The sequence below is a fragment of the Callithrix jacchus genome, chromosome 14 (assembly GCF_049354715.1).
Source record: "Callithrix jacchus isolate 240 chromosome 14, calJac240_pri, whole genome shotgun sequence".
NCBI classification, from domain to species: domain Eukaryota; kingdom Metazoa; phylum Chordata; class Mammalia; order Primates; family Cebidae; genus Callithrix; species Callithrix jacchus.
Window position 1 is genome coordinate 38287638 of NC_133515.1, and position 25787 is coordinate 38313424.

A 25787-nucleotide genomic window follows, 5' to 3' on the forward strand; every position below is an offset into this window, starting at 1 on the left:
TTACTTAGAAATGAGTCATTTTATGAATATCTATTCAATCAAACATGACTTGACGTTATGATTTTCAGTTACCTAAATGTTTTTGAAATGACAAGCTTAATTATATGCATTTATCCCATTTATTTACCTAATTTACCCATTCTTAACAATTATATTTGAATTGCTCATATAAAAGTTAGCCATTTATGCTATTTTTTCTTTTGAAAAACCAAAACTAGGCAAATCCCATATTAGCCAATCTCATCTTAACCAAGGTCTTTGATGAATTTATTCTCAAGACCTGTGTTCTGCTTAATGGGGAAAGGAGAAAGGTTGGTAGGGAGAGGACAGAGGCAAGTGCTTTTTAGATGTTCACATGAGAGCTACATATCCCAAATATGAATCACATTTGCCAACTAAGACTAATCAGAGGCCCTGAGGGTTGTGCTAATTTCAGCCAAGCCATTTAAACAGTAGACTGCAGGGCTAGCCATAGCTCTTCAGTGGCTTGAAATCTAAGGGGTCAAAGGCAGCCCAGGAAAAGCTGCCTTGGAGTTCCACTGGGACTGAGCTTCTGGAAAAGGCCACATGTCTCTCAAAACACACACATTCAAAATTAAGACACCCATAAGTTACTCATCAGGCTGGCCAGGAATTACTGGCATGACCGGAAGATGACTACACTCTTAAAAACACTCATGAATCACACATTTCAGTATTTTGGAAAACGTTAAAATTTATTAATAATAGTTAACATCACATAGTTAATTAAACTAGGTATTATACATAATGACAACATCTTCACTAGACCGAGTGCTCAAGGATTTGAGATGATTGACTATTCAGAACACCCCAAAGATTGAGATCCACCGTATTTACACAAAGCAAAGTCGTGTCAGCAAGGGACTGTCAACGTAATTCTGGAAACACAACCATTCAAAATTTATTTTCCAGTGTTCCTTTTTGGAAACCAACAACACATCTCTAACACCTACACACCTACATCTCTACCTTAAAAAAAAAAAAAGTGTAACTTCAAAGATAGTATCTAATCTTCAAGCTTAAAATTTAAGTTAAAATTCATCTCTATTTTCTGGGCACATTTTAGTGATCCTAAAATCTATGTGAAAGCTTTTGGCTTTTGTGTAGCAGGAAAACACCCACATTTTGGGTCAAGTAGTGCAGATGGAAGCAGCAGAGGTGCTACACCTGACAGCAAAGCCAGACGGGAGCAGACGAGAAGGACCAGCCCCTCGCCCCTGTGTGCTCCTGGGAGGAGCTGGGCCATTTTCACCTGATTACACCCAACTTTGTTTAAACCATTCTCAGGACAAGTTTGATAAATATACAAAAACTGGGTGCAATTTCATCTTGAGTTTCTTTCCATCTTTCCATTCTGATCCTTGTTTCCAATTCAATAGTTACATCCCTCCTTATTATGTAGTATCCAGGTTTAATGTCTGTGCTTGTGTGTATTTTAGGACAGAGGCAGGCTTTCAGATTCAGAATCAACTGCACTCTTGAAAAGTAGGGACGGAAGTTTTTAAGCCATTCTCATCCATCCCAATAGTTGGAAAGAAATATTGCATATATAAAAAAAAAAAAAGACCACAAAAACGGGTCAGCAGACCAATGCCAGCTCAGCCTAGGGAAGAACATGGACAACAATTCTTGTAAAACATTTAAAATACAAACCCAAGGTGGAACTTGCTGGGAGGGCACAAATACACCAAAAATGTTGTCCCTGAGGTTTTGTTCGGTTGTTTAATTGTTCTGTTTTGGTTTGTTGTTGAGGATTAGATACAATTTAAAAAAAAAAAATTTGGTGACTTCCTTTATCTTGTCAGAAAGCTTTAGAATACTGCCCCAAGAATAAAAATTTCTAAGCCATGAGTCTATTTGAAATGATTCCTTTGGTTTACTTTGCTTAACATCTCATGAAATATTACCTCAAGAAAATCTCTAGACAGAGGAGCCAACTGCTGTGGTCTCTTCAGTCCATTGGCTCAGCCTCTGTCTCTATCCCTGCCTTCCACACACTTCCAAGACTGCAGGGGAAGGAGGAGCCAGAAAGCAACCACTTTGCCATTCACTCACCCTGAAGAGGCTTCCCTTCTCTTCCCACAGGTGAATGAGGTATTTCTATGACTAGTATCTTCCCCTTCCACTCTTTAACTACACTGAGGCCAATTTGGACAGGACCTGCATATCTATATACATAAGAAATTAACATATAAATACATTACATACAACTGACCATTACATGTCAAGAAGAAGGAGCAGATCTACTTCAAGAACTAAATAAAATTTCAAAAATAAATTAAAACGAAAATACAGTGTTTCCATTTTTGCAGGAAAATTTTGTAAAATAAACCAAAAACTCCCCCTCCCCCAAAGGTCCATTGCTTACGGATGATGTTTGCACCCCACTGAGATGCGACTAGCCCAACTGCAGGATGCATCAACTCCTGGCTCTGGTGTTGAGATTCCTTGATTCCAGGAATAGTAAATGCTGGAATCCACAGGGTGAATGCTTGTAGCTGAGATTGAAGAGGGGCTGCTCCATGGACATCCATGGATTTCCCTCTTTGTCTCCCCTCCGCCCTCCCCACATCTGCCTGTAAGACAATCAGGCTCACATCCTCAGTGGAGACCTCCCAGATCTCTGACAGGAGAATCAGTATCAACTTCAGTGCTGGGGATGCACCCCACTTAGAAATGTCATGTTCCAGCTCCAAGGTGAAGCAACCATATCTTCATTAGTGTCCCCATCCTGTAGAATTATACAGGGACATGGAATTTGGCAAAGGGGATTTCTAAGGGTGACAATTTTCATGTTTTAAGAAAATCAATGTTCACATGTGATGCTTGTGAACAAATCCTTTCTTGGAACTATATCTCAGTAGGGCCAAGCTCGGGCACCAAGCTCTATTATGAGGAGATGCAGAGACAAAACCCAGTCCATTGGGGTCCTCTCTGCCAAGGAAAAGCCAAAGGGTCTGTCTCCGACACAAGGGGATGACATCTTAAAATTTAAAACAGAGAAGAGGGAGAGAAAAAGGAAGTCCCTTCAGATTTCAGGGGTTCTATCGTTGTCCAGCCTCACGGATACGGCAGGCCACAGCAGTGATGAGCGCCGCCCCCTTCCCGCTGCCGTCTTCTGACTGCAGGAAAGACACATCACATTTTGGAGCTAGGTCCTTCACTGTCTCATGCATGACTTTGGCAAAGCTGGAAAAGGTGGGAGGAAGACACGGGAAAAACAATCTTAGTCATGATTGGTTTGTGCACTTACAAATGGAAAGCTAAAAAGCAATGCTGGAAACCCGGCAATAATTAAGAAGAGGAGAAAGATGACAGCTATAATGTATTAAACATTTTCTACATATTAAGTACCAGCAAACTGTGGCTTGGAGATACCAGTACTATGCCCAAGTTCCACATCACATCAGCCGTTGGGAGAGCTAGGATTCAACTCTGGGACAAATGTCTGAGATCCTGGCAAATTGTGCTCTTAAAACTAATCAATAAAAGAGAAGTTCAACAAACAGTCATGGAAAGCACAAATGTGCCTAACAGAAGAGCACAACTTGTTCACAAACTCTGGAGGGGGAGACCAGGACTCAGGAATATGATTTTCTACTTTCCAGATATATTGACTCATAACAGACCCACATCTGCTCCAAAATGCCACTGGAGGCAAAAGGAGCGACTTACAGAGTCACTGCTAGGATATCACAGTGATCACAGATCCTTCCTATATGGATCAGAGAAAGAGAGTCATAATCTGCCCCAACACAGCAGGGTCAGGATGCCCTCCCCACCTGCAAAGCTGAAGATGCCACGTCCCAGGGTTGGTGGCTGAGCTTCTGTCCCCCTCCCAATCTCATCTGGAACCAAGGCTCTTATTTTTACAATGACACTGATATCCCAAAAAAGAGACTGAGAACTTCTAAAGTTCCTCCCTTTATAGACTCTGCGAGAGCTCCAACACCTTGAAATGAACCTAGTAAGAGCAGGTGAAGTTCAATCAAACACTACCCATTCTTCACTCAGCCCTGTGCATACTGCCTGAGCCAGGGCACAGCTCTACTCTTTTAACCTTTTGCTAAAAGGCTTCTAGGCTCTCAGGAGAGAGGATTTGGGGCATTTCCAGACTTCAAAATAAATTGTTCAAAACATATGCAAATGAATGAAGAAGAGAGAAGAGAAATGTCAACAAGGAGGAAAACAAGAGAGATGGAGAAAGAGAGGGAAAAGAACAACAAGAAAAGAAAATTTAGCACCTACACACAGAGGGATGGCAACCTTTTCCTAAAAAGGGCCAAGCAGTAAATACCTTTGGCTCTGTGGGCTCTGGGGTCAGCTATGACAACCCTGCAGCCAGAGATGATACATGAGCAAACGAGCATGACTGTGTCTGTCCCAACAAAACTTTACGTACAATAACAGTCTGGCTGTTGCTCACCAACCGCTGCTCTAGAATGTTGAAAAAAATCTTGCTCCAGAGTTCTAGCATACATTTGCCAGAATGTTCACAGTAGCACTGTTTATAATGGTCAAAATATAGATATAACCCAAATATCACATCAATGACAAAAAAAACTGCTATATAATCAAAAGTACACTATACAGTTCTGAAAATTAATGAACTACAGCTGTATTCTTCAATGAGGATGCATCTCAGCACAAACGCTTTGTGAGAAAAACCAGCCATATAAGAGATACCATGTGATTCCATTTATGGCAGTTTCAAAAATAAGTAAGACTAAACAATATGGATGCATACCTAGATATATGGAGCGGAAAAGAAAAGCAAGGGACTGATTCAGCACAACACTTACCCCTGGCACAGGAGAGTGAGGACACCATTGTGGAGGGGCTCAGAGGGGTGCTTCCCACAATGAGAGGTAAAACACAGGCCTACTTCTGGCTATTAATATACGTATTATATACACTGTTTGGAATGGCTGATAATTCACTATAAAGTAACAAAGGAAAGAGAGAAAGAAAAGGGAAAGAACAAAGAGACAGAAAGAAGGTAAGCAGGGAGGGTTGGGGTCAGCCACTTACTGAGGATGTAGCTTGTAGAGTGTCCCATCCACACCCACTGTCACTTTGAGAGTGTCCAACCCTCGGTTTTCTCGTATCTTGTCCACCACAGCGGCCATGCCTGCACCACAGAGCTGGGCTGCCCGCCGGGCCACCACAGTGCACACCTCCTTAACGATGATGCTGTCATCACAGGTGCTCTCAAGGCCCAAGTGTTGCAGGATGGCTCGGACTTGCAGCAGGGCCAAGCAGTCACTGGGGTGGGAGGGAGACAGCGAGTGTTCAGTCATGCACCAAAAGGGCTGGTAGCCTACCACACCAGGCCTGATTCCTTTATAGGTGAGGCTCTGTGGGAGTCTGGCTCTCCAGGAGCCGGCCCTGCGAGGTGGTTCCCATTCCTAAATTCAGACCAGTGCTCATCCTATTGGACCACATTGACTTCTTCATGGTGACAGGAATTCAAACAGTTCCTCATTCCATTCTCACTAGTCAAAGCAGAGCATTGCTGCTACAGAGTGGATACTCAAAACTAAGGAAATTCACTGTTTATTGCAGCAGTAAGTTACAAAGCTCTTCCATGGCCATTCTCTCGCTGCTGTTCATGGGTCTGCAGGGCAGGAATTAACCAAGCAGCATTAGACTGCTGCTTTATTTCTGCTCTGCTGCTCTGGGTGGTCTGAACTGTATTTATATGCTATTTATAAGGCAAGTGTAAATAAAGTTGTAGAAAGAAAATAAAATATAAAGAAAACTATTTTAGAAGCCTGGAATCACCTCCTTGAACATAACAAACCTGTAAGCTAGAACATATCTTTGTATTCACTGGTGCAAATGCCCGAGGGGTCTACTCATGTCAGTTGTCTAGTTCCTGTTCTTCTCTGCCCTGAGAGTAATGACTCAACATTAATTTCTAAAGGGCTCTGAAATTCATCATTCTAATTTGGAGCAGATTTTCCATCATTTGACTATAAGAGGGAGGCTGTGCTCTAATGAACCACTGTGTGGCATGTATCTGCACTGCTTGATGTTCCAACCCTTACTCAATCCTGGCTGCCTGATTACTGCAGCCAGCAGTTAGGAAGGGCTGTCAAGCTGAGTGCGGACACTTGCATAAATTATCTCCCTCTGTGCATTTCAATTTACATGCTACAAGCAGGTATCTTTCTACCTTTGATATATGATCTAAAACCCAAAAATATCACTTTGCATGACCTCGGGCCAGGCTTAGCACAAACTTTCACGAAAATGTGCTTTGTTTGCCCTTAAAATGACAACTGTCCATAATGTGCTTTTAGTAAACACTATAGAGATATGAATGTGTTCACCACTCAACTGACCTTTGTATGAGTCATGCCCTGAGCTATGGAAATCTTTCAGTTTGTCTATCAATGAGTAAAAAGAAGAACACGGCCCCCCGCTACCCTGAGCCCTAAGCTCTCACCTCTCAATCTGAGACAAGAACTTGGTTTCAAAGATGCCCCTTGTCTTGAGCCGTTCTGAGATGCGGCCTCGGAAGAGCAGCCCACGCTTGGTGAAATCGATGAGAATGTTACGAACAATCTCACCCAGGTACATTCCACTGATCATTTTCTCGTACCTGCAATGTGGGCAACATTGATGGAGGTTAGGTAGGAAGGTGGAGGGATGTGTGGAGACAGGAAAGGCCAGCTTAGTCACCCCCAGTGCATCAGAAGTGGCAGACAGGCAGGCTCCCCAATGGGAAAGGAATTGCTACTTGATTTACTTGGCCAGGATCCCTGGTGTCCTTGCATACTATTCCGCAACACTGACCACAGTGCCCAAGGCATGTGGGGCTCCTGGGGAAATAAGCCTTGGAAAGGAACCCGCAGGAACTCATTTCGTTTCCAAGGCTTATTTCAAACCTTCAAGAAGGAACACACACCATAGCCCCACCGGACATCTAGGAACAGGGGAGGATGCTGAGTCTTAATCTTTAACCTCATTAGGCATTCAGCATGCATTCTCTTGGAATTAATCATCATTACTCAAGTAACTACTGCCAGCTGTAGGGCCCCTGTCTTGGCAACTGGAATTAAACATGACTATGCAGGGGCTTGAGGGTCTTTTGGTCCTGAATCCTGCCTTGAAAAAAACTAGGTCCCCAGTTTCAACCAATACCCCATCACCACTCCATCTTGTCTTGGACCAGCCTACTTCCTTTATGAATGTTGCCTACCTGGCCCCCAGAGGCATTTTAGTCTGTGACTTCTATTCTGGACACATGTTTTGCAAGGTGTACTCTGCAGAACTAGGGTGTCTGATTAATCTAGTTAGGAAGCACTGTAGACAACATCTTAATGAGAAGTGTGTTAGATCTTAAACTATTGTCTCTCAGCTCAGACCCTGCTCCTCCACCATGTACAGGGCCTTGAGACACTGGGGCTGGCCCCTTGCTCAATTTTGACAACAGGGGGTGCTCGGCACTGGAGGATGGAGAAGAGAGAGGCTTGGCTCCTGTCTGCATCACCCAAGAGATGCTCTTCAGCCTGACAGCAGCAGGTGCTTCAACGTTCTATTTGTTTCTCCTTAGAGGGCCAGGTTCTAGTATTCTCCCACCTGTTTTCCCAAGCTTCAGGGTGGGAAGATGCTTCTTACATTTACTAACTCAGAACTTTGCAGGTGCATTTGACAAGAATCCCTTTCCAAGGACACCTCTTTTATTAACATCTCACAAGAACAAGCGTCCTGGGAGATGCCACTGTAGAAGCTCTGATCACTTGTTGCCATCCAGTTCTGGGATATACTTAACAGGGCCCCAGTTGAGTGCCTACCTCTGCTTGCCGGGGTTGAGTGAAAGCTCATCCACAGCCACATCAAATTCCGTGCGGAAGTCATCTAGGCATCCATTGTCCCCGAAGGCCCCCCATTCCATGTTCACACACATCCGCCCCTCTTCTCCTTCCACCAGTTCCACATTGCGCATCTCCTCCATGTAGCAGGCATTGCTGCCCGTGCCTGCCAATCACAGGACACCAGGGCCTCGCTCAGCGCTGTCCCCCCTATACCCAAGGCTGGGCATCCCCATGTGGAAAGGACAGTCTGGGTCCTTACCAACAATGAGGCCAACTTCACAATGAGGGTCTTCAAAGCCACAGGTCATCATAGTTCCGACTGTATCGTTCACCACAGCAACCACATCCAGGTCAAACTCCTGAGAGGGCAAAAGCAGATACCCAGTTCACAGGTGAATCCCAATATTCTCCTTTCAGACATTTGCATGGGAGATCTATAGGTATATAAAATATATCTCAGACACCATGGCTGGTTGTTCATTCCATTCAGGTCTGTGCTTCAATGTCACCTCTTAGGAGAGACCCTCCCCAGTTATGCTATTTAACAGTGCCCCTTTCCAGCACACTTGCTCCATCTGCTCTCCTCACCCCAATTCACTCCTTTTCTTTCTTTCTTTCTTTTTTAACTCTGTATGGTCTTAAAAGGGGAGGTATGAATAATCCACCCCTTGTTTAGCATGCAATCAAGAAATAACCATAAAAATAGGCAACCAGCAGCCCTTAGGCTGCTCTGCTTATGGAGTAGCCATTCTTTTATTCTTTTACTTTTGTGTGTGTGTATGTTTCACAGCTTTTTTTTTTTTTTTTTGAGATGGAGTTTCACTCTTGTTGCCCAGGCTGGAGTGCAAAGGCATAATCTCGGCTCACCACAACCTCTGCCTCCCAGGTTCAAGCGATTCTCCTGCCTCAGCCTCCCAAGAAGCTAGTATTACAGGCATGCACCATCATGCCTGGCTACTTTTTTTGTATTTTTAGTAGAGAGAGGGGTTTCTCCATGTTGGTCAGGCTGGTCTTGAACTCCCAACCTCAAGTGATCCACCCGCCTCAGCCTTCCAAAGTGCTGGGATTACAGTCATGAGCCATCACACCCAGCCTCATAGTTCTTAATAGCAACTGTCACTAGGTTATGGACTCATTTGTTTATAGAATAAAGCTTTGCTGTGTTCACTCCTGAACCCCCAGTGCTGAGAGCGTGGATTGACACACAGCACACACTCCATTGCTGAATGATTTGAGTCAATCTTCTTCCCAACCCATGCAGCCACACTTAATGTTGCCCTCACTTTCTGAGCACACAGACCGGGTCAATTGTCGAGGAGCTGACACATCAGGCCTCATCCCATGTCTCTCCTACCTCTCGCCGGTGGATCGCTTCCTTCAGCAGGGTCACCACGTCCTCACCCTCGCAGCCAGATGCCTTGAAACCTTTTGTCCACTTAAGGAGGATGCTCTAAAAATCACACACAAGCATGGAGAGGGAAGCATCAGGGAAGGGTTCCCAGGTCAGTTCTGGGGGTCTAGCGGTACTTCTAGCTCTCAACCTCACAAGTCAGACATACCCCTGGAGTCACCAATCATCTCACCCACACATTAGTCCTAACTGTACCTAAGGTAGTGAGCAGCTACTTGTAGCAGGTACTAGGCTAAGCACAGATCATGCATTGTATCATTTAACCCTCACAGCACCCTGTGGAACATCTATCATGTTTACGGCCACTTCACAGGAAACGGAGGCTCTGGAGTAACTTGCTCAAGGCCTACAGCTTGGAAGAAAGAAGCAGGATGCACTCTGAGGCCCACTGATCCCAGTGAATGGGCTTATAAGCACCATGCAGCTGCCCCTGCTGTGTGACTTCCTATATGCTTGCTTTCCTCACTGGGCAAAGCAGTTTGTTCTGTCCCTATCCTTTACAACTGAAGGGTCGGTATACGTCTCTTAATTTTCTTTTTTTTTTTTCAACTGAAAATGTTTTCAACATGGAGAACGACTCTTAATTTTCAAACTCCAGCACTTGTTCCATCTGGTGAACAAGTGCTTTGCCCACAGCTGGGTGACTAGGCTTCACCAGTGTCTTTCAGTGAGGGAAACAACTCCAGGATCCTCCTCAGCATCCTCAGTGGGCCCCTTGCCTTCAGTGTGGTCTTCTGGGAGCAGGTGCATGATGGCTTTGAACCTGGGAGAAATACTTTTTGGGTTTTATTCCCTGATGCCCTCTCTACTGCCACAGCCTACCAGGAAACAAGCCTCAGGGCTTCAGACCCCTTACCCAAGAGCTCGGCTTCCATAAATGAGCTGTGTGCTCATAACCCACCCACTTGCAAGATTTCTCCAGGCCTTGCTGGGGGATTCATGCCTATCAACTTGGTATTTCATTCACATAAACCTGGAGGTGCCACACTGTGTTCAGATCCCAGGGGATTCAGAAAAACAAAGCACATGCCATCAGAGCGCTGTCTGACACACCCACGACCAGACCAAGTGTGTGCTTATCTCTACTCAGCTCTCTATACGTTAGCTTCACATCTCTGACAAAATTTTGTGTTTATGGAATGGTCAAACAACATTATTTCAGGTGATCCTTACTGATAAGGCAAGCAGAGGCCTAACAGCTGGGAGTCCTGCCCCAGGCCAGCGTCTGGGAAAGGTCAGGGGGTGGGGAGCCGCCTCTGCACTGGTGAGTTTCACCATCACAGGAGGATCTTGCCAGAGCCCACAGGGAGAAATGACTTCTGCTTTATTTGCTCTTAATTTTTACAACTCTAGACCTAACACAGTGCTCCTCACAGAAACCTGGAATACAGAATAAAATCTAACACAATGGCCTGGAATCTCACAACTCAGACAGAAACAATTAGCATGCCTTCCGGTTTCCCTGGTAAAGAGGTAAATAAATATATAACCTGTTGGCATGAAAAGTTAAGGCAGCAACTGCTTGAAAACATTCTGGTAGAAAGTCTAGAAGAGGATATACAATGGGTGTTATGTTTTTATCATTCCATTAGTTGTATTTTCCATTTTTCTATATCATAAAGAGATTACCATTTCTAAAAAAAAGTTTTAAAACTTTTAGTCATACCACCAGTATTTTCTCATGTGATTAAAATTTCTTACAAATAACTAGTGACTGTTACTAAGCAATAAGTGGGTCATAATTTATTTATCTATTATCTCACTACTGAACAAGTTTGTTCCTAACATCTTTGTTATAATAAGTAATGGTCCATTAAATAGTACATAAGTATTAATGCTGGTCTGGTTAACACTAGATGAAAGTTAATAGGTGTTGAGAAATACCAGAGAAAGCAGAGTTTTTACTACAGAACTTCCTAAAACCTTAATTATTCTAGTGCACATGGGGAATTCTCTCGGATAAGGAGGAGGAGGCATTTACAAAACTCAGTGGAGCCAAGTTGAGGCCCACTGTGGCAGGGACCCCATGGCAAATGCTGGTCTTTCCACTGGGATAGGCTCTTCTGTGCTGGCCCAGTTCCCTGTCACTTGCTCCCACCTACATGCCCCTCTCCACACTGATCAGCCTGCCCACCTTTCTTTCCCATCAACTCATTCTTCTGACTTGTTCCCAGTCTTCCTGATGTCCCCCAGATATGTGCTCAGCTTAACATGTCTCACTCTGTGTCCTGGGGGCTTCAGTATCAATCCCACTGGGGCCACATTCCAAACAGCAGCTGTTCCTTTTCTGAGCTTGCTTCGTCAGCCCAGCTTATTTGCAAGCATCTAAAGGTAGGAGCAATGCCTTTTACACCTGGCAGTGGCATGCGCAACATACTGCACACCTGCAGCGTACACGTGCGCTTCTCCATGACTGAGACAAACACAACTACTTAAAAACAGTCTCCTGACATCCGGTGCCCAGGGCCACCCGTCATCAGCAGATCTAGCACTGCCTACTCAGCTCTCCTCCACTTCTCAGGGCACTCAAGTCCAGAGCATCCGGGATCCTCATGCACCTACTTCATTTATCCAAGGCAAGTTGAAGAGGAGTGAGAAGCAAAGGTGAGACCGGAGAAGAGCCAGCGCAACCAAACAACAGGAGATGGCATGAAAATGCCCTGAGCCCATCATAAGGGCCTCAGGAGCCCCACAGCGTAACTGAGAGTACAGGCTCAGGCATCAGGAACCCAGAATCCAAATCAGAGCTTAACCCCTCCCAAGCTATTGACTTGGAGCAAGATACCCAGCACGTCTGCAGGGCTTATTTTCCTTTCTGTAGAATGCGTATTCAAACACCTCTCTTACGTGATTGTTGTGAGGGTAAATGAGATAATGCACATGAGGAGCCTAACGTAGTACCTGGCATGAAGTAAGTGCTTAAAAAATGCTAATTGTTTCTCTACACACACACACACACACACACACACACACACACATTCAATAGAGATGGGGTCTTGCTGTGTTGCCTAGGCTGGTCTTGAAATCCTGGCCTCAAGTAATCCTCCTGCCTCAGCCTCCCAAAGTGCTAAGATTACAGGTATAAGTCACCACACCCAGCCATTTGTTAACATCATCATCACCCCAAAGGCTGTTACAGCTGATCTAAGCTACTTAACCTCCACCAGCCTCAACTTATTCATTCCCATCAAGGGGCCCCTCCCCACCACTGGTCGCTCATGTCCTTCTTTCCTTAGTCTCAGCTCAACTTTCTCCCCTGCTCCATTCCTGACTGGTTTAGAATCAATGAAGCCCACAGGAGAGCCCTCCAGGAAGGTGCTGTTACCTCATCCAGGCTGTTCTGCTGGCAGGGGAAGGAGAAAGTAAAACCCAGAGGCAGGGACACGCCCTTCATGCCCATGTACTCGAGGAAGTCCGCGATGCACTGGACAATGTGGTCAAAGAGCTGCAGGGAGAAGTTAGATGCTGAGGGAGGGGCCCTAGGCAGGGCAGGCTGCCCCCAGCAGGACCTGTGCAAGACCTCAATGTTTCTTTCCACCCAGAAGAAATGCAAGCTCAGACACAAACCTGAATCAATACCAGGCTGGAGCCCTGGGTCCAGCTAGCCCTCCCCAGGATCACAGGTGAACAGAGAAAACACTGTCCTCAAAGGCAACAGGTGACATCTACTGGGCAACCCCCTCCTGGAGGCACCGCCCGCTCACCTCGTCCCCAGTGCCGTGCATGACCTCCTGCGGGATGGCATAGATCTTGTTGTGCATCTCCACTCCGCCCCACTTCCCATTCCGAACACGCACCAGCAGGACCCGGAAGTTTGTTCCTCCAAGGTCCAAGGCCAAGAAGTCCCCTTTCTCTGGAAAATAAGCCCAGGGAGGTGATAAGTTGGGGCAGAACCTGGGGAAGCTGAGACAGTACACTTAAAACTATCCAAATACACCATTCCTGTTCCATCAAATGCCACCTTATATTACATTCAAGAGAAGGAAGAGCAGAGTTCAGTTCCCTGAAGAAAATTGAAAGGAATACCTTTAAAATGAGAAAACTCTCCCTTGTTGGACAATTACAGAGTGCCATGTGCCTCACACAGAGGCGTGGTTAAACCCTTAGGCAGGCCCTCGAGGGAGACACTGCATTCCTCTCTCATGGATGATTGGGACCTGGCTGATAGCTTAAATCACTTGCCCAGGGCCATACAACCAGGACAGGGTAGAGCAGGAACCAAATCCCAGTCTCTGTCTCTGAATCCTGCACCGACTATGTTACACTGGCCTGCTCATCCATTGTCTTCTCTGAATTGGAATTAAGACCACCACTTCCAAGGTTATAGGACTTACAGAAAGGATCAGAAATATTTTTCTGTAGAGGCCCAGACAGCAAACATTTTAGGTTCTGTGGGTCATGCAGTCTTTGCTGCCATCACTCAGCTTTGCCAAGACAGTGCAAAATAACCGTGAGCAATAGGCAGATGCATGGGCATGGCTGTGTAATAATGAAACCTTATATACAAGAACAGGTGGTGGGCCAGATTCAGCCCATGGTCCAGTTTGCCAATCCTGACCCAGACCAATGTGATGGTTGCAAGAGCTGATTCTAGAACCTGAATTCCTGGGTTTGAATCCTAGCTCTGACATTTTCTAGTTGTGTGAATCTGCGCAGGTGTCTTAATTTCTCTGTGCCTCAGTTTTCTGTCAAACATAGGTTAATACATAAAATTAACTGCTACTATTTTTTAACAGTTAAAGATTAAATAAATTCACACATGTAAAGTGCTCTGACACACAGTAAGCATTCATTAAGTATAGACCATTATTGCTGTTTGCAGAGTAGCACCATGTCTGAGTTTATCGAAGACTAGAACTCCCTAGTAATACAGCTGAAGAAATGTGTTCTGGTTCAAATGTCCAATGCTTATGCTAAGGGAGCCCTCCCAGGGCATCAACACCAGGACAAAGGCCCACCATGTGAGCCAGGAGGCAACCCTGCTGCATACCTGTGCCGTCAGGGGTGGCACACACGTAGGTGGGCAGCATCTTGACAGGGGCAATGGCATGAGTCTCCTTGCTCAGACCTCGCTCCATTTCTACCTTCATCCTCCTTTTGACCTCCAACAGCTGCTCACGGCTCAGCTTCAGAGGCTCTAGTGTCTTCTGGCGAGCACGGTGTTGATCGGCCAGCCGGTAAGCCACCGCAGTCACCATGGCTGCACCTTTGCCACTACCATCCTCGGAGCGAAGGAAGCGGACATCACAGTCGGGCACCAGCCGCCGCACGGTCTTGTGTAGACACTTGGCAAAACTGCAGTTCCCCAGGGCGGGTAAGAGACAGGTGCCCACAGTTAGGGTCAATGGTGCACATGATTAGACAGCTGCCCACCGCCTCAGCCCAAATACCAAAAGGCACCTGCTGGAGCCTGTACTGCCCTAAACATCCTCTTCCCACTCTCCCAAGTTAGGAGCCACTATGAGAACCAGATATTCAACTATGACCACCCGGGATTGGTTTACCACCACCATGAAAGGAAAGGACCTTCTAATAAGCCACTGTCTCCTGCATGCAGTCGCATAAGACCTCCTCTTCCTCACTGAAGAAGGCCCCCTGGCCACAGCTCCTCTGCCCATCATGGTACCATCAGCCTCTTTGCTGGAGCTGCCCTATGGTATTAGGTGGCTCTGATGCCACCTACCTGTCTTGTTCCATCACTCATTCCACTAGCTGTCTGGGAAAGACCCAAAATTAAAAGCTAGAATGCTTCTCTGGACTTTAGCCTCTATTTTGCCAGTTTCTGCCAATGATCCCAACAGTGTCTGCACAGCTAGAGACAACGGGTGCATTCAGCCAGGAACTCCAGGTAGTGGCCACTTGGAGCCATGGTCTCCAGGGCCTTCCTGCTCCAAGTGTGGTTTGTGGCTGCAGCCTCACTGGGGGCTGGTAGAGATGTGGGATCTCAGGCTCACCCCAGACCTTCCGATCAGAATCTGCCTCTTAACAAGATCACCATATGATTCATGTGCACACTCAAGTTTTTGCATCACGTGGGTAGGAACAGCGAATCTCAGGGCTGAGGCCTCCTGCACCGACCAGTTAAGAAAATGAAGGCACATTGACCTGGCATTCTTATTAGGTGAAAATGATAGGGAAATAAGGGGGCACAATAGAGAGACATCTTCCAGGTCTCAGCTGAAATGTGAACATTCTGGTACCTATAACCTGAGGGAACCAAATTATTATAGACAGGGCAGGTCACCTTAACACCAAGGTCAACCAGAGAAGCTGGGAACCCTATTGGGCTGGGGTGGCCCTTGGCAGGGGACATAGCACCTGCAGGAATCACCAAGTATTCTAAGAGTAAAGACAGAAACAATAACTCATAAAAAGAGGTGGCAAAGAGAGTGCCAAGCAGCTAGAGGAGCTCTGAGGAGCGCCCAAGTCGCCGGTAGCCTTCAGAAATCACCCCCACTTATGCCAGACATGACTCCCTCCCATTTCCTCTTGCCCAGGTGGGAACTTTTATTCCACCAAGACCCTCAGCTCCATGGTCTCTCCACACCACCCCTGAAATGCAAAATGGAGCTGGCTTAAGGAGTCACTCAGCCCCAGGTGCTCCAGGAACTGAGCCTCCAGGCACTGGACACTGACTCACTGGGGGTGTTTCTTGTAGACGGAGCCGTCAACCCCAACGGTGGAGCGCAGCCGCTCCTCGCCCTTGTTCTCCTTGATGCGCTGCAGCACGGCGGCCAGGGTGGCTGCGCACAGGCTGGCTGAGCGTGTGGACACGATCTGACAGATTCGGTGAGTGGCCACGCAGTCCTCCTGCGTCGGATCCAAGCCCAACCGCATCAGGACCTCACGGGCTTTCCGGATGCCATCCTTCTCCCTGGGAAACAGAAAGGCAGCATGTGGGACCATGTCTGACCCACTGTGGCCAGTGTGTGTGTCGGCGGGTGGCAAGGAAGCCCTTCAGCTCTAGCAAATTCATCACCCAGTGGGGGCAGAATCCCTCTTCACTGCTCAGTCCACCTGTGCAGGGGGAGGAGGAGGAGGAAGAGGGTGCCAAATACAGCACAGCCACCCTGAGGCTCCTCTCCAAGACACCACACACACACACACACACACACACACACACACACAAACACACTTGAGAAAAACTAGTATTTCCTATGCATGTGCTATGTAAAAACAAGGTCTTGTTCTTGGTGCTTTACCACCAAGTTGTGTGTGGAGTTTGTGCTACATCTGCTTGTGTTAGGGGAGACAGACAGCGTCTCTGCTGTCAGCCACTCTCCACATGTGAACCCTGCTGTGATGCCCACCTGGTTTCTCTCTCTAAAGCAGTCAGAGTCTATTGCATTTCACCATGGACTTGGCACTGCTTTAGCTTATGTCTAAAGACAGTTGGTAAGGGGCTGGTGCTATGACCTTAGCATCCTTCTCAAGGGAACTAAATCTTGCATCACCATGGGGTACTTGCATCACCTTGCGATATCGCAACAAGTAGGCCCCGTTCCTTCAAGAGCTTCCCCTTAACAAAGTCATTTGAACTGTTTCACTCCTCCATTTGGTTCCAAAGACACCTCCTCTCTACCATCTGGTCCCTGAAACACCAGAACTTCTTCAATCTACAAGTGGAAATCTCAAGAACAGCAAACATGGCCCAACTCTTGGATACTGTTAACAAAAAAACAAAAATCAGGCCATCCTCACTCTTGCCCCTGCTGGGCTGTGAAAATGCAGGCCCCAGCTCTACTTATTAGAATTAATTGGGTAGGTATATCTCTGGCCAATTCCAAGACCTAGCTTTCTATTATGAAGCAGGAGTGATGATAGAGTCCTTTTTTGAGCATCACCAATAGGGAACCAGATGTCAGAGCTTCAGGAGAAGGAAAAGGAAGCAGATGCAGGTGAGTCATTCAGGGACCTTCTGGGAGCCTCCTGCTTCAAACCCAGTGCAACAGCCCAAGTCCCTGCATATGGAGGCAAACCATGGTTCCAAGTACCTTGTCATTGGTAGCAATTACCCTCAAAATCAACAAGTGGAGACTGGTAATTGAAGTGAAGCCACAGGCCCACCATTGTCCACATCATGTGAGGCCCTCTTGCAGTCTACATTTGAATAGTCAAAAGTAGGTGTCCCCTCCTCATTCCCCAACTACCTGTCTACTCTTGTGGTGATCCAGTGAATAGAGGGGGCTGGCCAGAAGCTTACCCTTCAATGTCTGAGATGTCTTTGGTCTCAAAGAGACCGGTTTTGAGGAGCTCTGGGCTGAGCTTCCCCCCAAAGAGCAGCTCCTCCTTGGCCATCTTCACCAGGATAAGCCTCACCAGCTCCCCCATGTACATGCCACTGATCATCTTCTCAAACCTGCCAAGACACAAACCAAAAACATAAAGCCCCCACTGTCCATGAACTCAAAGCTTCCCTGTTGAAGCAAGATGTGCACATGTGAAACTTCACACTTTATGGGTTGTGGCACAACTAAGGGTTAATGTGTGCAGCACAGCCCAGGATTAAGATATGTGGAGAGGTGACAGCTCAGGCGAACTGGCTTGGGCTGTCCCTGCAGGCTGTTGGGCCTTGACCTATGGAGAAGAATGAATGAGACTTCAGCAGACAAATGAAATGCCTAGGGAGTATGGAACATTCTGGAACAGCCTGTATTTTAGGTAAAGATGTGTAGGGTAGTAATCTTTAAAATTCTTCTCTAGCCAGAAAATCCTTTTTAAAATTAACATCTTACATAGCCCAATATTTATTTCCAAGAGAAAAGGTTGATCTGATTAAATATGTGGCACAGGCCTAGAAACTCATCTGCTCACATTGTCCACCCCTGCAAGCCGTTGGTGGGCTCCAGGGAAAATGGTGTGAAAACCACCTGGGGCAGGGGGTGATGGGCAACATTATAAGGGCAGGTTGGGATAGAGGAATCGGCACTGGCCTCTGAACTCTAAATGATGGGTCTCAGGAGTCTGAGAGTGAAACACGCTTCTTAGCAGGCAGCTAACAAGATAAAGGCATGTTTTAAGGGTGAAAGATAAGCAGTGCGGTAAGGTGATTTAAATTTTCAACACTAGGTGGCACTGTTTTCCTTGTAAATTGGTCTTTCTGGCTAGAACTGAGCCAGAGGAAACCAATCTCTGGCGAATCTTTTTGGCAAAAGACCCATTTCTGGATGTTTGAGAAAGAATCTGCGTCTTGGAGAGAGGGGGCGCCCAGGCCTGCTGACAGTAACTAGGATGAGCCCCAATGACGAGGAGGCCCAGGACTGAGGTGTGGAAGGGATTCCAGGGTTACCATTCCGAGAGAAACTCAGGCCTCCAGGAAGCAGCCTGCTCAGGACCCATGGCCAAGTACAGCAGAGAGCTGGCGAAACTGCACAGATCACAGAGCATATTTTAAACGTTAGTGCACCGAGACAGGCAGAGCTTCCGGAGAAGGAAACGAGCCTGGATGCGAGCCTGTCTTCAACAGTAAGGAACTCCGTGTCTGCCCCAGTGTCTTCTCCCACACAGCTGGTTCTATGGGAGCTAGGGGGAGTGGGCTGAGGCCAGAGGGGCTCCCAAGTATGGGTGGTTTTTTTTTTTTAATGTAAGTTTTTGTTCTAGTTTTTAAAAACACTTTGTTCCAGTCAACATTTGGAAGATACTTAATAAGAGGGGCATTTTTTATTACTTAATAAAAAATGTCTATGGTGACTTTAGGGCTACCATGGATGACAATTTGGTATATTTCCTTTCAGCCTTTGTCTTGTCTAAGGATAAGCCGGGGGGGTGTTGTCATGGCCTGGCTGGCACATTTGTCTTTTGACACTTGAAAGGGCCTATAGTTCCTTGGAATGACTTGGGTGTGCTTCATTCATGAAGGCAGGCACTGAGTGACTTTTCAGGTCATAAACCTCTCATCACCCACTGCAGACAACCAGTGTGTTCCTCAGAAAGTTCAAGTATACGACTCATGTTTCAACATATGAAAGAAGCTTGTGACTTAGGTAAATAAACCATGCTTTGAGAAAGCAAGGACTCTCCTGGGAAGAAAGGTTGCCCACCACTGACTTGGTTTACAGAGTTCAATTTTCCTCTCCAAGGAGAGATCTGCACACAAAGCTTTTCTACAACAGTCTCAACAAGACTGGAGATGATCTGTATTGCTCAAAATATTTTGCAACTGCTTCAGACCTTGAAGCAATCCCTGTTTCAAGATCTTTCCCATGCACATTTGGCCAATGTTTGTGAGGGTACAAAAAGGTTTTGTAAGAGATAAAAGCAACTAAAAACGAAGGCAGGCCAGGCTGGAGAATACAATATTCAGGATCCAAAATGCTAGTAGCCTCTCCTCCAATCCATCCCAGGATATAGTTGGGCCAAGGTCCAAGGGAAGGAGGCCAAGGAAGCTCCTCAGCCAATGTCTCCAGAGGCCATGGGTCTGCCTACACTGCGGCAGGAGGCCTTGGGACCCCAGGGGCCAGCAGTGAGCAGCCAGCTGTCAGCCTGTCCTTTGGGGAGTGATGGAGTGGGAGCTATGAAAGGAGCTTTCAGAGACCCCAGTCTTGATCATCAACACTCTTTGGTGGATCACAGTTCCCATGGACAATTTAGAAATAGAAGGCGGAAAGAAGAGCAGGGCCACCCACTTACACTCAGACTAGAACCTTCCAAAATGACTCCTCTGAAGGACACACATTATTAGATATAATCTAGGATATCTGCTTGCTCTCTGTTTTAGATCTTTCCGCAATTACTAGTCACAGACATTCCTATGACCAGTGGCCACCTTGGCAACCTTTGGGGATATAACACTATAAAGAAACCACCCCCTGACCCTGACCAGCCCCAAACTAAGCTCCTGAGGCCCCCCTCCAAGTCCACCCACACAAGAAGGGCCTACTCACAGTTGCTTCCCAGGGTTCAGTGAGCCCATGTCAATCTCCTGGTCAAACTCAGTGCGAATGTCATTGAGCGAGCCATCATCCCCGAAGGCCCCCCACTCCATGTTGATACACATCCGCCCCTCGTCACCCTCCACCATGTCGATGTGGCGCATCTCTTCCATGTAGCAAGCGTTGCTGCCCGTGCCTGCCAAAACAAGTGACTACTATGCCATGCCTGCTCCATTCCCCCCACCCCTCTTCCCTCTTACACCACTGCAGGGTGGCTGGGATTTCTCACTGCAGACTCTGCGGGCATCCCAACACATGGTCCAATCTTCTGCTGCCCCCAACCCCATGAGTTCCAGCTCAGCTCTCCAAAATGACTGGACCATTATCTTCTAGTATGAACTATAAAGGAACACCCAGCCCATGGGCCCCTTCTCCCTTTCCAGCCCACACCCCCATCCTCTGGCCAGCACAGGCCCTCATGCCCAGTGTTCACTCACTCACCCACAATAAGACCAATCTCACAGTTGTGGTCATCATAACCACAAGTCATCATGGTCCCAACTGTGTCATTCACCACAGCCACAATGTCGATATCAAAGTCCTGTGGAGATAAAAGGGAGGGCTCTGACCTTCATCATCACAGAGGGTGACTTTCCTGACCCCAGCTGTACATCACTACTCCTTCTCATCCTCCTCCTCCTCGTCCTCCTCCTCCTCCTCCTCTCTCTCTCTCTCTTTCCCCCTTTCTCCCCATAACTGCTGTGATAAGACTTTCTTATTCTCTCTCTGTGCCATTCCACTCCATGCCAACATCATTCCAACTTTCTTACTTGGAAATGATATTCAAGTCTTCTTCAGGTTAAGAACTAAAGAGTCTTGTGCCAAGACAAAAATTATTTATTCATTGTGATAATTTAACCCCCCCTCCCCCACCCCGCCCCACAAAGCAGCTGATCACATACAAAATTACTGCGTACATGTGTCAGGGAAGAGAACCTCTCCCTAAGCCCCACAAAAGCAAATCATGATGAGTCAAGGACACTCAGAGAGACTTCAAGGTGGACCCAGAAGAGCCCACAGACCCCAGGCTCCCATCACCCCACTCACCCCTCTCCGCTGGATGGCCTTCCGGATCAGAGCCACAACGTCTCTGCCTTCCACTCCACTGGACTTGAAGCCCTTGGTCCATGAGACCAGGAAACTCTGAAAGACGACCAAGGAGTGAATACTGATTTCCCACTAAAACTAAAGTTCACACCACATCTCTCAAACCACTGTCATTAGCAGAGACCTCTGCCACTGCACTGAAGTCGTGATTGAATGTGTGTATTACTTCCTGGCTAGCCTAGGAAAAAGAAACTCAGGCCCCTCAAAGACCAGGAAGGGAGGTTAAATGAATGAGTCCTTCATGATAAACTCCAGGAAGTGGAAAGAGCAGGTTAGATCTGTCACTATAAGATGCAGTCATGTGCCACATAACAATGTTTCAGTAAATGACAGATTGCATATACTGTGGTGGTAACAAGGTTATAATAGAGCTGGAAAGTTCCGATTGCCTAGTTTAGATATGCAGATATCACTGTGTTACAACTGCCTATAGCATTCAGTACAATAACATGCTATACAGATTTGCGGCCTAGGATTAACAGGCTGTCCCATACAACCTAGGTGTGTAGCCGTCTATACCATCAAGGTTTGTGTAAGTGTACTCTGTGATGTTTATACATCAGGGAAATCACTTAATAAAGCATTTCTCAGAACATATCCCCATTGTTAAGCAATCCATGACTGTTCTTGTGTCCTTACATCATTAACTGTCCAAGCATCTTTCTTCTAAGGGTCTTTATCACAACATTTTAGATCAAGAAGTTCCTGCTTTCTCATTCCTTTTCCCTGGATGGGATAAGGACACTGTGCAATGTATGTGGGAAAGAGGGTGATAAAGAGCACTACCAACCCCCCAAATATTTCTTCACCATCCCCCACACTGACACACACATTCACCCAGAAAGGTAGAACTTCATCTGCACAATCCCCCAGTACTACCACCAATACCATAGCAGGTGGCTCAGAAGTCCTCTCAGCCCTCCCAGCCCCAAGAGTGCAGCACGAAAGTGTCTGAAGAGCCCATCTTACCTCGTCTAGTTTAGTCTGGTGGCAAGGGAACGAAAAGGTAAAACCCAATGGGAGCTTCTTGTCTTTGATTTGTAGTTTATCCATGAAGTTAGCCAGACATTCGGCAATGTGGTCAAACAGCTAAGGACACACAACACAGGGCGGTAAGCAGAGAGGTAGAAGAGCATGGAGATTAAGGGCATGCACTTCTGGCTCAGCAAGTAGCTAGCTGAATGTGTGCAAAGCCCATATCTCCTCTGATATCTTCATTTGCTCATCTACAAAATGGGAATTATAACTGGACCTGTCCTCATGGAGTTACAAAAAGGAGGACATGAGTCAATACATATAAAGGCTTAACATTAGTTACTGCCCACTAAATATTGTCTTCTACTTTAGCCATTTATCTAAACTGCTGTCATGATAACCCTGTGAGGGAGGGGAAATCATGGCCAACATTAATCAAAAAGTCACTGCAAGCCTGGGGAACAAAACATTCTTTGGTGACCCTGTCAGAGCTCCATTGACATAGATGCCCAGTTGATGATCTTACCAGAAAGGCCAGCCAATCTTGCTGCCAAGTATTTTAGCATCCCTCTCTCTGGCGATGGGGTAGGGAGTGGCTTGCGGGGACAACCTTCTCTGTTGGCATTCTATGAACCAACTTAGCAAAAACAAGTAATTTTTATATTTTTTCCCCATTCTAGAAAACTAATCTCCTGAGGGCAATTCAAAGAAGTTATCTTTGTTTTCTAACTTTCTAAACAGAACATCCAGTGAGTCCATGAAGAGCACTGAGAAATAAGTGGGGTTTTGTGGGTGAGCAGCCTCAGAGCTGTGACCACACACATTCACTGTGCAGAACCCAGAGCTCCTAAGCCTTAGAAAAGCTGTATTCACAATAAGCCAGGCTTTCAATCAGCTCCAAAGCCCACAATCCCCTGGCTTCCTTCTTGCCCACCCTACACCCTCAAAGAGAAGTTGCTGACCCTCTAGGTTTTAAGGGCTGAGACCAGAGGCATTCTGGTATAAAAAGTAAGCAGAGGCCAAAGAGGCTGGGCAGATTCCAGGTTGACCAAGTAACAAAATCTAAAAGCCAAGATGAGTAAGAGGACAACTATTCTTTTCCTATCCAGGAAGGAACAAAAAGTTTCCACTAAACAATGGTTTTATAAAGTGTGCTCCTGGAGCAGAAACCTCAGCCCTATCACCTGGGAACATGTTAGAAATGCACATTCTAGGGTCCCTCCTTGATCGATGTTAGAAATGCACATTCTAGGGTCCCTCCTTGATCGATGATAGAGGTAACTGTGGGGTGGGGCCCGGCCATCTGTTAAGCAAGGCCTCCGCCCTCCAGGTGATCCAGGGACAGTAGTTTGAGAACCACTACACCAAACCACACAAAGTATTTGCATTGATAAAGGAACTGAGAGGTTGGGGGAGGGAAGTTGACAGACCTATTGGCTCTCCTGATGCCTAGGGTATGGTCAGCAGCAGGGCCGCAGGAAGATAAGGCCACCCCAATCTGGAAGATGGCTGGATCTGACCAAACTTCCCGCATCCATTCTGTCTGTCCCTCTGTCTGATCCCATGCAAAGTTAACAACAGCTGAGGCTGAACCTTTGACCTCCAAACCAAAACATTCTCAAAGAGCAAAGGCTTGGGAGGCCAAGGCTCTCTTGCCATGAGGATCACCATTGCAGGTGAGACAACTCCCTTGAACAGAGTTCAAGTATTTTAACATGAAAATAGGGAAATATTCAGCAAATTCTCTTCTGTTGGGAAGCTGACTGGAGATGAATTATATGATATGTATATTAAATTCCCAGCACCTTCTTTTCCTGGTACTCGAGTCAAAATGATCTTTCATACAAATAGTTTTTATACAAAAAAAGGGGGGGGTGGGGAGTTGCAGAAGTTGTGCAAAGAGATAAAACCAATCATCGAAGATTGGAGGCGGGGGTTAGAAGGAGGAAAAGCAAAATGGTTTCTCCTTCCCCCAGCTCCGTTCACTGCTTTATTTCCAGTTGCCCTCCCGACATAGGAAGGTAGAGAAAAATAGACCATGAAGAAGCATTAAATACTGCCTGCCCATTACAGTAGCCACGGACCATCTGTGGGTATATCAATTAATTAGAATTTTTAAAACAGGCCAGCACAGTGGATCCTGCCTATAATCCCAGCACTTTGAGAGGCCAAGGTGGACAGATCACTTGAGGTCATAAGTTCAAGGCCAACGTGGTGATTCAAAAACTTAGCCGTCTCTACTAAAAATTCAAAAAAATTAACTGGGCCCGGCGGTGCACACCTGTAGTCCCAACTACAAAGGAGGCTGAGGAAGGAGAATCACTTGAACCCAGGGGCAGACGTTGCAGTGAGCCACGATAGTGCCACTGCACTCTAGCTTGGGTGACAGAGTGAGACTGTCTCAAAAAAAAAAAAAAAGAAAAAAAACTTAAAAGTTCCCAGTCATACCAGCCACATTTTAAGGGCTCAATGTCACAGGGTCAGTGGTGATCATACTGCACAGGGAAGACAGAACGGTTCCATCGCTGCAGGAAGTTCCACTGGCTAGCGCCGGGTTCAAAGAACCTACACCTTTTCTCAAGTGGGAAGAGGAGACATTGCTTCCTTGAACTGGAAGACTATCTCATTTTCTCTTTGAGGAGGAACTAAGGGTAAGATGTTGAGAAAGCGCTAACACCTTCCTGTCATAAAAAAGGCTCAAAGGGCATCATGTTATGAGTTAAAACAGTTTCCTTTTCCTTACTGCTCTGAAAATCTGCTCACTTCCCTTTCCATGGGATATACTTTTAAAATCTTAAGTGGCTGCTATTCAGGTTTGCAATCCACTGCTCTTCAGGAGAAGGTAATGTGCCAGAAGACAGACTTTACCCAGGGACCCCCACTGCCCAGGTTCACAACTCTTCAAAAACGTTTGCAAGTTTGAGATTTCAAGATTTGTTCTTAGTTTCAACTAAATTGTTATTTTTACAATCCACTTGTTTTCCTTTAAGTAAAATACTGATACTGAATACCAAAAAAGGGGAAAATATAGGAAAAATAGCACCAGGAATTTCAGCACTAAAATAGCCACAATGAACTCCCAGTCTTTTTCCAAGTGTTTTCTGCTGCTTTTAGGCACACAGTCTTCTTTCCATTCCTTAGGATCAAATAGATACCTATATTTTCTTCTAGTTTTCTGTTTCATTTGTAGATAGCACTTTTTCCGCTTACTCAAAATCTTTCTTATATCCTAACAGTTTAAATGTTCTTTGAGGTGGGTCTCATAGTTGTTGTTGTTTTAAATCTGGACTAAACTGTTTTGCTTATTTATTGCATGGACAGTAGACTTTCTTGACACCCTCTAACTAGGAGGTCTGAGCGATTTTAAAAAAAACTTCACTCACATCTTGAACGTTCGAAATGAATTCCTCTCAATTGGCAGAGAGAGACGCACTTCATTGTCCTTGCCAGGCTTTAGGGAACACTGCAGGGACTGCCAGGTGCCTGGGCCCTGCATGTTGTCAAAGTGTGAGCAACAGA

The 25787-nt window shown here is 46.2% G+C and overlaps 1 protein-coding gene across 1 annotated transcript in view; it reads right to left on the reverse strand.

The window, feature by feature from the left end:
- Window positions 1–695: 695 nt before the first annotated feature.
- Window positions 696–25787, reverse strand: part of HK2 (hexokinase 2) — a 58684-nt gene continuing 33592 nt past the window's right edge. Inside the window, exons 4-18 of the mRNA XM_002757585.6 lie at window positions 22263–22382; window positions 21234–21329; window positions 20628–20727; window positions 20139–20322; window positions 17459–17614; window positions 15896–16129; window positions 14246–14550; window positions 12960–13108; window positions 12581–12700; window positions 9199–9294; window positions 8104–8203; window positions 7824–8007; window positions 6473–6628; window positions 5053–5286; window positions 696–3210 (exon numbers count right to left, since the gene is read on the reverse strand). Of these exons, the coding sequence (XP_002757631.3) occupies window positions 3066–3210; window positions 5053–5286; window positions 6473–6628; window positions 7824–8007; window positions 8104–8203; window positions 9199–9294; window positions 12581–12700; window positions 12960–13108; window positions 14246–14550; window positions 15896–16129; window positions 17459–17614; window positions 20139–20322; window positions 20628–20727; window positions 21234–21329; window positions 22263–22382 (2379 nt within the window). The 3' untranslated portion in view covers window positions 696–3065. The remainder of the gene's footprint in view (window positions 3211–5052; window positions 5287–6472; window positions 6629–7823; window positions 8008–8103; window positions 8204–9198; window positions 9295–12580; window positions 12701–12959; window positions 13109–14245; window positions 14551–15895; window positions 16130–17458; window positions 17615–20138; window positions 20323–20627; window positions 20728–21233; window positions 21330–22262; window positions 22383–25787) is intronic.